This window comes from Pelecanus crispus, chromosome 3, assembly GCF_030463565.1.
Source record: "Pelecanus crispus isolate bPelCri1 chromosome 3, bPelCri1.pri, whole genome shotgun sequence".
Lineage (NCBI taxonomy): Eukaryota > Metazoa > Chordata > Aves > Pelecaniformes > Pelecanidae > Pelecanus > Pelecanus crispus.
In genome coordinates this window covers 9,152,850-9,167,807 of record NC_134645.1, presented here as the reverse complement: position 1 = coordinate 9,167,807, position 14,958 = coordinate 9,152,850, and the positions used below count along the sequence as shown (strand labels likewise).

Genomic DNA, 14,958 nt, shown 5'->3' with positions numbered 1-14,958 from the left:
AGTCTAAAAGTTCAAGCACTGCATACTTGTATAGGCAAGATCCCTTCCTCAGGGAGATGCAGTCAAGAGCAAAACACACAGGTTATGCCAGGACAGCGACCATTCCACTTTTATTTACATAGCTGAACTCAGTTGAGAGTTTGCAGATGCAAGACGCTGAACAACATACAGTGCCACAGGCTGACTTAACAGGTCCTCTTTACGCCTTGGAGAGGACATCTAGAATTCATCTAACTTCCCAAAATCTTGTCCCAGCATACATGAGGCCAGACTTGTATGCAGTATTTTAATTAAAATAGATGCACACACATAAGGAACAACCACTGGAGTTACCACACTGCAAAAGATTCACATGACAGCTGTCAGGCTACAGAAGGCTGGTCTGGATCAGTCCTTTAGAAGTCCTTTAGAAGTGACCAAGAGCAAGTCTGGGAATTCCCAAAGTGTCACTCCAGAGAACCAGCACTACCTGATTCAGGAGGAGGCCTGAAGAGCTGCTGGCTGTACCAGTTTTCAGTCAGCAAGCAAAACGGAGGAAGCTATCAATTGTCATCCAAAATCCCACACTCTCTAAATTTTAAAGAAAGAGCATCTTGCAATTTCTAGCATCACCCTCCTATCACAGCTGACTTCGCCACATTCTCCTCTAATCTTCTAGCCCATTACTCCTTCCTCCAACCTCCTGTATGTAGTGTCTGACTTCCTTTCCAGACAGCTCCACGCAAACCCTTCTAAGTGAGTAAAAGCGAAGAGCGGTGGTATGCAATGGTAGTCTCATGTACACAGACTAGTGGGATGCAAGGACAGCAGAACTATCTATAAAATTATGACTGCAGAAGGAAAAACATAAGGTTCACAACAGTAACATAGTCACTTTTGCTCCCTTACAGGCACATTGAAACAATTTTCACTTGCAAGTATTAGAATACTTGTGAAATCACACACACACAAAAAAAAACCACTGAAAAGAATGAAAAAATACATATATGGAGATACAATAGTAATTGAATTGACATGACACGGGAAGGGGCATCGTCTTGCCATGTACTCTGGGAGCAGAAGATGAAAGATTTTTCAGGTCTCGTGCAAAAAAGGTCGTTTATGTAGCTAGTTTTATGCTTACAGATGCACTGAAATATAGCACTTGCTCAGGAATTGAGTGGACATGCCAGAACTACCATATATAATATAGCAAGAAGTATACCACGGTTTTCTAAAAATCAATCACGCTTTCCTCAAGGTGCAGCACTTTGTCCAGAGAACAGTTTTAAGTCAGATCTCAATTGTTTCAGAACACAAACTGGGGGAAACAAGATGATCTGCAGCTACAGCCGAGCCCACACAACACAGGAAGGGACTGCACTGAGCCACAGTCAGAGAGGAAAGGCTATGGCTTCCAGCATCCTTCCTCCTGCCCTCACTGACCAAATTACTTTGGAACTTCATCCCTTCTTTGTCTGAAAGGGTAAGTAAGAGGCCTCACACAGAAAGCATTCAAGAAGTGAGGAATGGTGCAACATGACAAGCGCTGTGCAACTGCTTCCTCTCAAACATTAATCAATGGTCTGATTGCAATCCTCCTAGCCAACACCATGCAACAGTTACTGCAAGATTCACCAAAAATATAATCATATTTTAAGTAAATTTCATTATTCTCTTAACCGAAAATATCTTTCTAGGTCTTCCATCACCTGAACAAAACACAAGCCTTTGAAGTGATCTTTGCACCCAAATATTTAGAACAGTTACAACTCACAATACTACATCTGATTACTTCACTGCATTTAGTGTATTTCATGTCACACAAGACCTGTAAAAGTTTCTGACAAATGAGAAAAAAACCCCCCAACCTCCCCCCCGCACCCCGCCAACAAACCCAGAAGCATTAGGACATGTATTTTGGAAAAACCTGCCGAAAAATGGACCACCAGGCTCCTCTGCATTGTCTTTGTAAAGAGCCAGAAAGCTCTTCCTAAACCATTTATTAAAATCACTGGTAATAGGGCTGGAAAGAGCAGAAGACAAGACAACAGATAAGCTTTTACGTTTCTTCTGTGGACCTGCTTCTACTACCAGCCATCATTGTAAAGACAAAACCAAGTTGAACAACAGTGCTGTCAAACTGTAATCAATTTCTACCCATACCTGGAAAAAAACCCCACTAATAATAAGTCACAAAATTATTCTTGCTGAAAAGCAGCTGTCCCCTTGATAATGAGGCTGACAATTGAGTGTTGCATTTATTCCGAATATGCTGACATTTAGCTTTCCTGCTCACGCTTTTTGCTCTGGAAAGACAGCTATTTTTCCAGCACTCACTTCTGAGAAATGAGTTTCACCTTAAAAGTGGTTAAACCAATATACTGAATAAGCCCTGCAAGCCTAACAGATCAATAATAAGACAGATTTGAGGAAAAACATGGCTTGAAAAGAGCATAAACTGAATTTATTTTACAAAAATTAGTATTTCAACACAAAAATTTACTATCCAGTAGATCCGTGGAAATCCTACATCTGTCCTGCCTGTTGTGGCAATTTTAGACAAGTCTTAAGTTTTTTGCAGAGAACAGCAAACATGCTAGCTGATCAAAGACATTGTATTAAAAAAAACCAACTATCCACAGAAGTCCTTTATAGGAGCATCTGGTTATTTCTTCGCATAAGTGATTTTCATGGCATGAGATGGAGTAATCTTGAATCCCTGGAGAGCATCTCGAGCAGCTCCTGCTTGATTCTCATTTTCAAACTCCACAAATGCAATGTCATGGCGCCCAGGCACTAAGCGTACTTCTTTGAATCCAGGAAACCTTTAAAATAAGGTGAAAGAGTCAGATAATATTTTCTAGTTTGGTAATACATCTCTCTTCAGTAGCCATAAGACCTTACCATAAGCATTTACTGGTATAATAGTTACTACTAATGAAAGATTTAAATTGAAGGGTTTTACATGTCCAGTCCTTAGAACCGTGCCTCAATTAAGGATCACTACATGGAAGCAATTTAATCAGTCTTGTGCATATACAGAAGCAACTTAAGCCAGTTTTAAAACTGCTCCTGCTGTCGTAAAGTCTTTAATATTACAGTCACCCGCTTAAATCCGGTGCAGATTGATAGTAGATAACTTACACAATCAAAACCAGCTATGAAAAAATCCGATTTGCTTTCTGCACCAAGTCATCAGAATGGACATCTGTAATCTTGGCAGCAAGACAAAGAACTGAAATACCTCCAGATGAAACTCTTATTTCTAAAAAGCCAGCTTGCCAACTGAGAAAAAGCATACAGGTAACAGAAGAATTCAAAGGAGAAGTCCTTTCTATTCAAAACTTACTGATTGAATAACATGGACAGCATCATCTCATTTGTTTCCTCAGGCAAGTTATTAAGGAAAAGGATATAGTTTGGTGGGTTATCAGGCACCTGCAACAACAGAAGATCAAAGCTCAGAAGATTATACACAGCTCTCTGTTCCTCTGCATCTGTCTGCATGATTATTTGTACCAAGACTCACATATCCCTAGCTTTGCTCACAACACTGCTAGCTGGACTTCAGTGTACCTTCATGCAATATGCAGAGCCCCTTGGTTCTTTTACAATGATACACTAATTTGGAGAGGCTCTTATTTCCACAAGAATTACAGTAACATATTGGCTTAGATGTCATACTTAAACTTGTCAACTCAACAGCTGATACTGCAGTACTCTCAGCACTGTCGGGGTGAGACCCAGGTGCCTAAGGACTGGCTGTAGTGCTGTCCAGGACACCAGTACGGCAGTGGAAGAACCCATGAAAGACGCGCATCCTTCCGGAAGAGCAGTGGGAGGCCAAGATAAATACCCTGTTCATCTGCAGTAGTACCAAAATACTGACTTTCGGCAACTGAAACCCACAAAACCCACATGGTGTTACCACAGTGCTCAACTCAAATTTACTAGAAACCCCATTAGATTTAAAGCTTTAGAGTCTTTAACAGATTTGCCTGCTAATATGAATTTGCAGCAACCCATCAGACACAAGGCTGAGTAGTTAGTTTGCTGACACTGGACTGAAAGGCTGGAATCTCCTTAAGTCATCAAGATTACAACAACAAAAAGAAACCGGACGCCACAATTTCAAACATCCTAATAATGGTGCCAAGTAAGTTACGCCTCATCAGAACAATTTCCTTCAGCTGATGGAAATATTCCAGACAGTGCCATTAGAAAATAAACTTCTGAAGTTCAAACAAACACCTAAATACTCAGTCTTGTGCTTCAATGCAAACTGACATACACATACCATGCCTTGTTAGAAATGACACCTGATAGAAAACCCAGACTGGCAGCAAGATGTTTTCCCCTGTGGATTATGTATGCAATTCTCAATTACAGTACTCAAGAAGGAGATGCATGGCAGGGTAAGATATTCTTCTGCAGTATTTGCCCTCCTGCAAATCCTGGCTCTTCAGTACCTCCACTTCTAACACACATGAATCATTGAGAAGGTCACTGAGCAGACAACGTGAGCGAAGCTGTCCCAATTTCAGCTGGGATAGAGTTAATTTTCTTCCTAGTAGCTGGTAGAATGCTATGTTTTGGATTTAGTGTGAGAATAATGCTGATAACACACTGATGTTTTAGTTGTTGCTAAGTACTGCTTATGCTGGTCAAGGACTTTTCAGCTTCCCATGCTCTGCCGGCGAGGAGGTGCACAAGAAACTGGGAGGGGGCACAGCCAAGCCAGCTGACCCAAACTGGCCAAAGGGCTATTCCATACCATATGACATCATGCTCAGTATAGAAACTGGGGGGCGGGGGGGGTTGGCTGGGGAGCAGCGATTGCTGCTCAGGGACTGGCTGGGCATCGGCTGATGAGCAGTTGTATGGTGCATCACTTGTTTTGCATATTCTTTTATCATTATTATTACTTTCTCTTCCTCTACTGCCTTATCAAACTGCCTTTATCTCAACCCATGGGTTTTACTTCCCTCCCCCCCCTTCTCTCCCCCATCCCAGCTGGTGGGGAGGGTGACCGAGCAGCTGTGTGATGCTCAGTTGCCAACTGGGGTTAAAACACAACAGAAGCATAGGGAGTTGCTGCTAGATGACCACACAATCCTTTGGAAAATATGACACCATGAGAGAAAAAAAAAAAAAAAATAGCAGAGGACCCCCAAACTCCTGAAAGGAAGCTTTTAGGCAGATATTCTGGCACCCTGTGTAGTCTTCCTTCTCCTTTTCTATTAGTAGAAAAAAATAACTTAAAGGGAATTTATTAACAGTGGAAAAAAAATTAAGAATCCTTCAACTAAGCACAGTCCAAATTTAAGAATCCAGCAGGATCTGTTAATAGTGCAGTTTTCTGTATAACAATGAGAAACTGCAAATTTTCATTTCATGTCAACCAGATACAGCAGAATTGGGATTTATTTGCTTACTGTGATTTAACTGTTAGACAAATGTTGTCACAGAACAAAAAGGAAGCTGTAAAATATATCCTCAAATTTCCATGTATAATAAACTATTATTCATACACAATAATTTTAAACATTAGTGCTTTCAGTCACAAAAAAAGCATTACCTGTTGATTCTGTGCTGCAGTCCCTGGGGCACTGGCTGAATTTGGTGTTGCTCCCTAGTAAGTAAGTACAAAATAGTTTCACAAAGGTGTTCTGTTAGAAATACATAAGCACACATCACCATGTTTCTGTACAAATCAAGAGGTATGTTAAGTGGTTTTTAAGCTACAATCCAAGGAACATTTGTTGCTTATGAGATACCTCCCAAAGGGAAACATAAAGCACATGAATTTTGCCGAACTCCAAAACCAGGCAATCAAAGAAAAAAACATCAGTAGTATCTGATCTGACTAACAGCTGAGCCAGCAGATACTGCAAATTGCTATTTCTCCACATTATAAAATTTGGTTTAATAGACAGGAAGGAAGTAGTTTTGAAAATGAAGGCCTAGATGGGACATACCTAATAGGAGAAAAATAGGTGTTTCCACTGAGGACTCCAGTTTAGCAAGGATAACTAAAGCTATTACTATTATAGCTAGTAGCAATTATTTCTTCCTACGAGATTTGTATATAACAATTGATTTTTTAATAAATCCTGAGAAATCTCAATATTCTACGTAGAAAGTGTTGCTTTCTATGAACACTCAGCAGCGTACCTTAGCAGGAAGTGTAGTTAAATAACACACTATTCAAACTCTGTGCCTTGATGTCTTCTGCTATACTTCAGCACATAAATTACTAAACGTTGTTAGTTTAGGCCAGACCAACCCTTAGTGGAGATATATTCCAAGCCTACTCCTTTTCATCTACCTTTAAATGAATTATCTTGTTCCCATTTACCATTCTTCAGTGCCTACAGAGCAAATAGGCATTAAAACAGCAAAGGGAAAATCTGGTTGAGCACTTGGAGCTGGCATTAAATACAAGCACACACCCCTCCTTTTTTCTTTTTAGAGGTTAGTTTCTACTTTGGTTTATTGTACCTTTGCCCTACATCTTTGTTTTCATCTGGTAATACAAAAGGGGGCAGGGGTAAGGAACAGCAAGGGCTATGTAATCAACCCCCTCTCCTTCTAGTGACTACTCAAGAGCACTAGATATCAATAGACCACAATTTAGGGAATTGAGAAGTACCAAAAGACAATACTTAATCCTAAAAAAAACCCCACAAACAACCCTTAAAATAGCTTTTCTGTTTGGTTGGTTGTTTTTTCTTTTTTAAACAGAGAAGCAGCTTACCTGGATAACCTTTTTATTTGCTGCATTTGCTGACTGCTCCAGAGATTTGGCCTTCTTCTTTTCCTTCCTTTTTTCCTTATCAGCAAAAGTACCACGCATTTTAGAGATTATATCAGAGTCTGTTTTTGCATACTGAATGCGCTTTTTGGAAGGAAAAAAAATCAGTACATTTTGCAGTTAACAGTATTGAACATTTTGCACCACTTTCATTAATTGTGTTCTACTGTGCATTTACATATTTTTTGCAGGAAATTCTTATATTAAAAATATTGTTATAAACTGTAGGTATGCTTACACAGTATCTAATCCTCATAATTAATTCTGAGCACAAGTACAGCACTCTAAAAAAAACACCTAAGATGGAAATTACTAGTTTTAAGTCATTGAAATTGGAATTCTATTCATCTAACAGCATCTTTTTAACATCTGCCAAGGTAACAGATGTACAAAGCAATATAAGAGCATTTGACAAAATCAACACTAGCTTCTATTAAAAAACCTGAGACAATCTTTTAATGCCATTTTAAGGGGAGTTAAAATTTTACAGTGATTTCTCAGATCTCTGCAGAAAATTGAGTTCAGCAGAACTCAGCCTTCAAATAGGAAGGCAAGTACCTGCCTTAATCCAAACCAGCTTGCGTAAATCCTGTCAGCAGCACAACAGGGCTGGTTTTCTGACAAAGGGTGCCCAATGTGCTAATCAGGGAGGTAAGCAGATTCAGCTGTGAGTGCACAGGTGTGCAACATTACAAATGCACACAAGCCTATCACTTTTATTATCAGAGACTACCACAATACAAAATTACAGAGCAGTTGCAAGGGGGTTTTTCTAATACTTTTGTTTAGCACTTAAGAGTATGCATGCTGCAGGCAGTATTCAAAGAGTGAATTACACCTGAAAGCTTATGAAGCCTCAATCTTTTTAGTTCCTATTGAATTTTACTGATCACAAAACTCCTTAAGGGTAAACAATAGAACTGAGCTTGCACAATTCCTTGTTAAGGATTTCATTAGAGAATCTGAAAGTGTTAATTGAAAAAAGCTCGTGGCTCAGCAACACAACTGTCTGTGCTCTCCTTAATGCTCAAAGCCATGAGCTGAAAGCCAGTATTAATATATCCATCCATCACTGAAGTCAAGTGGGCCGTTTGCATGTATCATTACGCCTCACAAATAGTTGTAGAATTAAGAGCTGCCTAATTATCCAAGCAGGCAATGATGTGTCAATTGTTGTGCTATTCTGCACATTATCAAGTACATTATTAAATCACATTCTATCAACCAGCAGTGTATTTGCTTCACTGAAGTTATACTGAAATTCAGTTATTTGGTTTGGTGATGTGATGCATGCACAAGCAGAACTGGCTGTTGATTTAAAAAATAAATCACTGGTCACATCTGTTGATTTCTAGAAAGCAAAACTGCAGATATTTTCACTCTACTCACCATTACCTCAAAAAGGAAGCATCATATTCTAGCTATTTATTATGAATATAACAGCAATTATGGTTACTCTGGATAAATTAACTGAAAGCATCTAATTTTGATAACATTGCAGAATGAATTTAATCGGTTCAACAGAGGACATGATGAGTAAAATGGAAGTATTTAAGATCTTACAAACTTCAATCCAGCATAGAAAAACATAAAGCCATCACTTTGGAAACCTAAATGCTAAGTTCAATTCTGTGTGTGTTTTAACTAGTCTCTCCAGCATCCCTCTAGCTTGCATAAATACATATATTCATCAAGCCATGACGCAACTGATTAACAGCACAGTTGCAGTACACGTGATAGTTAATTCACAAGGTGCAAGTACCAAAACCCTGTATCATACCATGGCAATTTCTTTCTCTTTAAAAAGCTAACAAAGTAACTTACCATTGGTTTCCCATAAAATGGAAAACCTTGTAGTTGTCTCAAAGCATTGGTAGACGATCCAAGTTCTTTAAATATAACAAATGCCTGTCCTCTCATCTTCATAGTCTTTAAAGCCACAATGTCGACCACGTGACCAAACTGTGAGAACAACGCATACAAGGACCTTTTCAGTTCTGTTGACAATACAAAAAAATAGATTGTAACAGGTTGCATGCAAATGTCCACTACCACAGAGTTTGCTGTTCTTCAGGGACAATGTTTTTTGCCAGCTTTAGCTCCCACAGCAATATGTTACATGAGTTCACTCAAAACTGTTGCATGAGTACAAGTTTATTTGCCCAGTTTTTTTAAGTTGGCGTATAGCACTTGGTTTCACACCTCCAGTATTCAGGTAGTGAAAGTTGTACCACTGCCCATTCTACCATTCCAAGAGAGTAAAAATTACACAAGGATATGCATATACATTTCTTCATACACACATATATACACACACACACTCTCACACATTCAAGTATGATGTAAGAAAACTGTCAAAGACTGATCAGAAAATCCATACTGTAACACGCAACAGTGAACAGGTATGATTTAAAACAAGAATGTGGCAAAATAGTAACTACTTAACGGCTAATTAGATTTGGAAATTTTGTTTGTAACTGTTTCATCAATTCTCTCAGGCACATTAAATATTTTTTTCACATTCTGGATCTGAATGTTTTTGTATGATCACACTGTACCTTACCACTGCAACAGATTTATTTTCATTATTTAAAATCACCTGACCACATGCCAAATTAAACCTTAATCTTATCCAATCAAGCTAACTAAATCCTCTGTATTGCATGGTTACCCTAACTCACAAATCTTACTTTTGAAATATTTCAGCAATGTAAGAGCACTGCCTCTTGTTTATTACTGTTGAGACTTGGCAATACAAGCCCACCATCACTTTGTCCAGCTGCTCTCAACCAACCACAGTGCTGTATTTTTTTTAAAAAAACATTTTCTTATCAAAACACTTTCCTTAAAAATAACTTCCAAAACTGTATTAATAAAATAAATCACATTTGTGAGCTTTACAGGTAATTTGAAACCCTAGATTTAAAAACCATAACCACACAATTTCGTAATGGAGACTTACTAGTTTATACGGCACTTAACATAGAATCATTTAGGTTGGAAAAGACCTTTAAGATCATCCAGTCCAACCATTAACTTAACATTACCAAGTCCACACTAAACCAATTAAGGGTAGACTAGACTAAACCATGTCCTGAAGTGCTACGTCTACCTGTTTTTTGAACTCTTCCAGGGATGGTGACTCCACCACCTCTCTGGGCAGCCTGTTCCAATGCTACAAACAAAGCCCTAAGTTAAATTTATTCAGTAGAACCATCTTGACAAGTTAATAAATAATTTCTTATCAAAGCTGTTTCCACTTTCAGATCTCTCTCTAAAGCTCCCTGAAGAAACATTTAAGTAGTGCTAGTCTGTTCCAGCCACTCTGTTCACAAACAGTAACAAATAAATTACCTTGATCATTTTAGATTACAAGCTATGCATGAGCACTGAGTGGATGGTTGTATACAAACATTGGAATATAGAGCCAGATAAGGGCAAAAGATTTTTTTCTTTTTTAGCACACTGCAAGGAGCTAAAATTCTTCAGCACGATGTCATCTGTTTCTAGGGAGGGCTGCAGCGACTGCAAGGCAGCATCCCTGACACGACGATGCAAAGCAGGCTGGCTCAGGCCATGCTCACTGCTTTTGTGTGGCGCCAAAACAAATGAGGAGCACACAGATGCTCCCACGCTGCAGTGAGGGAGGACTGCTGGCCACCGAAATGTATGCCAACGTCCCTCTTAGCATCCATCAGATATTCTGATTACTGCTATCGTTACAGTTATTCACTGACGAGGAAACCTAACGTATGCAATTAGCTACAGCACTACAGCAGAGAGACAACCAGAAACTTCGGTAGAAACGAGGGCCCTGGCTTACAAAAAGACTTAAAGGTTGTGCTACGTTTGTTGACTTTAGCTGCCTCTTCATCACGAGCAGCCGTCTGGGGAGCCGCCGGGCGCTTCAGAGAGCCCCGGCAGCCCCCGAAGCCCCGGCACTGCCAACACGCCGAGCGCTGCGTGAGGGCGTATGACCAGGCGTGGAAACTACCCCGACGTGAGAACGTCCGCTTTCTCAAGGCGAGTCACGGACACGCATACCTTCTTTCTTAATCTTGTCATTGATGTTGTTGATGTAGATGGTGTGGTTCGGCCTGATGTCCATCCTCTGGGGCGGCTGCAGACCTGCCTGCGGGCAGAGCACACGCGGGAGCCGTCAGCGGCGGCCGAGGCGCGGTCCGAGCCCCGGGGGAGGAGAGCCACCAGCGCCGGCGCCGCCCCAGCCCTCGGCAGCGCAGAGTGCGCCGGCCGGCACCACTCCCCCGGCCGCAGGGCCTGGGGCGGGCCCCGGGGGCTGCCCGCCCGCCCGCCCGCCCTCCCGCAGGCCGCACGCACGCCCCGCTCCTACCCTCCCCACGCGGGCGGGTCCCAAGGGCGGCGGGACGGGCGCTCCCGGGAGGCAGCTCCAAGGCAGCCTGCCGTCCCCCCTCCTTCCTTCCTTCCTTCCTTCCTTCCTTCCTTCCTTCCTTCCTCCCGCCCAGGCCCCAGGCCCCAGACCCCACGCCGCCGGCCTCCTCACCTCCTCCCACCGAGATGGCAGCCGGCCCCTCCCGCCCCGCCCCGCGCGGGGACGCAGCGCAGGCGGCAGAGCCGCTCCCGCAGCAATCGATGTGCCGAGCGCCGGCGCGCCGATGCCGAGCGGCGCCTGCGCAGTGCCGGCCACCGCCCCGCGCAGGGGCTGCTCGGCGGACGCCATCTTGGTTGGGCTCCTCAAGCGCTGCGGCAGCTGCTGGCCTGAGCTCGCACCTTAAGGGCAGCCAGATAAAAGGGGAAACGGGTCATAAAACTGTTCGACAGGCAGCTTGATTTACGTAATGCGGGTTAGCAAACTATATCGGTTACTTGGTCCTGGTCCTTACGGCAGAGGCAAAACAGCCCGCGGGCAGGCCTGGCCCCGCGGCGGCCTAAGGGCCCGGAGCCCCCGCGGGTCCCGCCGGGCGCCTCTGCCTGTGCTGGGGAGGTGGCGTGCCCGCCCGCCCCGCCGTCTGGTGAAGCCCGCAGAAACGCCTCGGGGAGCTCGGTCTGTCTGTGCATCAGCGCTGGGGTGAGAGAGGGTCGTAGTCGGGGCTGCAGGGCAATCAGCGAGGCTCGAAACTGACCGAAATAGGGATTTGCTGCCTCAGGTTTTAGCTCTGCTCTGTGCCATTACAGTAATAGCTGCGATTTCTGTCTTCACAGTTAACACCTCATACAGCAACTTGTGGAGACTGAAGAGAAGCAGTAACTTAAACTTGGCTCTAGACATTTATCAGCTAACATTTGTTTTTAGTTTTGATATTGAAAAGGCAAAGTATCTGAGCATGTTATGTCTTGAAGGTACTTTGAAAATCCCTGCAGTAGTGGTAGCTCAGGATAAATAAACAGCAGAGATTGAGGTTGCAGCCTTTGAATTTTTGGAATAATTTTGCAGGCTGCATACCTTCACTTCTATGAATACTTACGCAGTTTTTCTCAGAAACAATTTTAAGTTGCAAAAGTTTAACCTGGTTACATAACAAAAAAGTTCTTTGTGGGGAAAAATATTGTCAGTGAGATAGTTCTTGTTTAAATTATAAATTGTGTTTGGACAGGTCATCTTTTTCTAAAGAGACAGGAATATTAGGGAGGGGGTTCTTAGTTCAGTTACGTTTTTAGAGAGGGAAAAAAGCGCCAACATTACTTCCAGATTCTAGCGTTTGCTTGAGTGAAAAGAAACTCTGGAATTTAGGAAGCCAATAAAGAACAACATGGATTAAAGTGAGTTGAATATAAAAGAGAAAAAAAAAAAAAGCTGTTGATTGAGATGTTACTGGTGGAAGGGAACAGTGTGTTCTTCAGTTTATAGCATTGCATGCTATGGGAAATGGTATGCCAGGATGACGCTGTATACAATGTATATGTGCCACAAATTCAAACAATGATAGGCAGCAGTTCTGGTCAAATTTTAGGGTCCTTTTTATTTTTCTTTGTTTATTGTCTTAGAAGTAGTTGTTAAGATAAAGAGTAGCTTTGAAATCCAAGCATGAACAATACATTAAAACATTCATTTTTCAGAAAGGCTGACTGGTATTTTATGTGTTGATCAGCAGTATAGTCCACGTAACTTCATAATTCAGTATCAATGTTCAAAACTATCCATTTGTTATTGAATCAACATAGCTAAGGGAATTTGTCTCAGAATCAAAATATTGATGTATTATAAATGATTTTAAAAATAAAGTTCTTAAACAGTTCATAGAGAAGACATTCTAAAGAAAACAAACACACAAAAAACCTCAACCTGATGCAAAGTAAGGAAGAATTCATGGCCTCTATAATTCTTTCAGTGCAGTATGCCACACTCATACTTGCTCAGAGTTACTTTAAGCACAGCTGATTCACTCTTGCAGAATTTGAATGCAATAAAGCAGAAAAGCTGTGTCTTTCCTGCTCCTCAGGTGGGATTTCACAGTCTGCCTGCCAGTTCAGTAGAAGTGACATTCATTCTTCAGGTTACCCCCCCCCACCCCCAAGGTTTATTTGAATGATTTTTGTTTTCTTAATCCACAAACGGAGAGGTACAGTGCTCTTATATTCAATAACCCGGTCATTTGTTTAAAAGACTGTGAAAGCTTAAAGTATTGTAAAAATTATTTCAAGTTTCTTAGCAAGAATGCATGTAGCAACTTAGTAAGCAGTTGTAATTCATCACCAGTATAATGGGCTGGACACGCACTTCCAGCTTGAATGGGCAGCTGCTTCCTTTGTCAGAAACCAGGACAGTTGAACAGCGTTGGAGAAACAAAGTGAAGAGCACAGGGTTCTTGAAAATATCTTTGTACCCACTGCTCTTCCCCCTTCCTGCCCTTTGCTCAAGGTCAAGGAAACCTAGCATTTCATTATTATTGCTGCTGTTTGTTATGAAACCTGTAATAAAAATGGGAGGTTTTTTCCCTTTGTCTTCCTTTTCTAAATTCAATGCAATTCTCTGAACTAAAACAGGGCAATGACCAAGAGCTGTGTATAGTGGAAGCTTCACAACGTCGTGCAATCCTCACAGCTTTGACTGGGTGCGCATACACATGATGATGCTTCACACTTTTCACAGTTGTTATCTTCCTGTATGAAGACTGTGGGATAAGTAAAGTTACTCTAATTTATCAGTATAGAAATATTTTTCATCTCACCTCTGTGTGTGCGTGTAAAATCAAAATCGCAGGCTAGAAAGAAATACGAGTGTGAATGCTTTGTGATATGGCCAGATTGGTCTTCAGTATTTTGGTTCTACCCTTTGATTGATGTGTTCTGCTGTGTCAAGGAGTATGGTAATACAACATATCACTAACCATTGGAACACGGACAAAGAAAATGACAGGAAATGCAGAAATTCCCTAGCAAGTACAAACGTATGGCAGCGGTGCTGTGAGCGCTTGCTAAGTCAATATGTACGAAACCTCACGTTTAAGACAGAAAAGGTTCTCTGAAGGGTGAACAACTTAGGGATCTATATTCAATTGGAAGGTGCAAAAGAGAAGGAATTGTGTCCTATAAATCAGTGGTTGCTGGGCAGTTGTACTGACTGCCATCCAGTAGTGTAAATTGCCAGAAGGAGCTGAGGAGGCTGCAGTGATTTACAGATTATTGTTTGCAGGTTCAGGATACATGATCTCTGCAAACTAACAAAGCAGAGTGAATGGACAATGTGATGGCAGGAGAAATTGAGTATTGACAAATGCGTGGCAAAGCACTTGGAAAAGCATCATTTGAACCCCCTGAATTAACTGTAATCACTCAGGAAGAGGACCCAGCTGACCCCCTTTGGGGGACAATAAAACACCCCGTGGTAGGGAAAGAGGCAAATAAAAACACCATGCGGAAGGGAAAAAATGTAATGCAGTTCCTTTAATAAGGCTGTTTCATAATCTCTAAAAAGATGCTTGAATGTATTACTACTTGATCTAAAATAAAAAAAAAAACCTTCTGCACATTCCTCTGACATTTATTATTGGCTGTTTATATAGGGCTCACCAGACGACAACAACTATAACTGCTCTATTAATACCTAAAAGTTTCAATTAATACCAGCTCTTTGGGAAGCCAGTAATAGACCACCTCCCTGCCACCAGACCCCAAGAAGGAAGGGTCTGCGCCCCAGAGAACGTGCCAAACCCTTCGCAGACCCTTAGTTCAGTTTGCTGTGT

General features: G+C 41.6%; 1 protein-coding gene across 1 annotated transcript; it reads right to left on the bottom strand.

Annotated features, from left to right (window-relative positions):
- Positions 1-2,424: 2,424 nt before the first annotated feature.
- Positions 2,425-11,347, bottom strand: SNRPB2 (small nuclear ribonucleoprotein polypeptide B2). The gene is made up of 7 exons (XM_075707238.1): positions 11,319-11,347; positions 10,841-10,928; positions 8,621-8,793; positions 6,740-6,880; positions 5,561-5,614; positions 3,332-3,420; positions 2,425-2,807 (listed from the first exon to the last, which is right to left on the bottom strand). The coding sequence occupies exons 2-7, from the start codon at positions 10,902-10,904 to the stop codon at positions 2,648-2,650; spliced, it is 681 nt and encodes a 226-aa protein (XP_075563353.1). The 5' UTR covers positions 10,905-10,928; positions 11,319-11,347; the 3' UTR covers positions 2,425-2,647.
- Between the last annotated feature and the right edge of the window lie 3,611 nt (positions 11,348-14,958).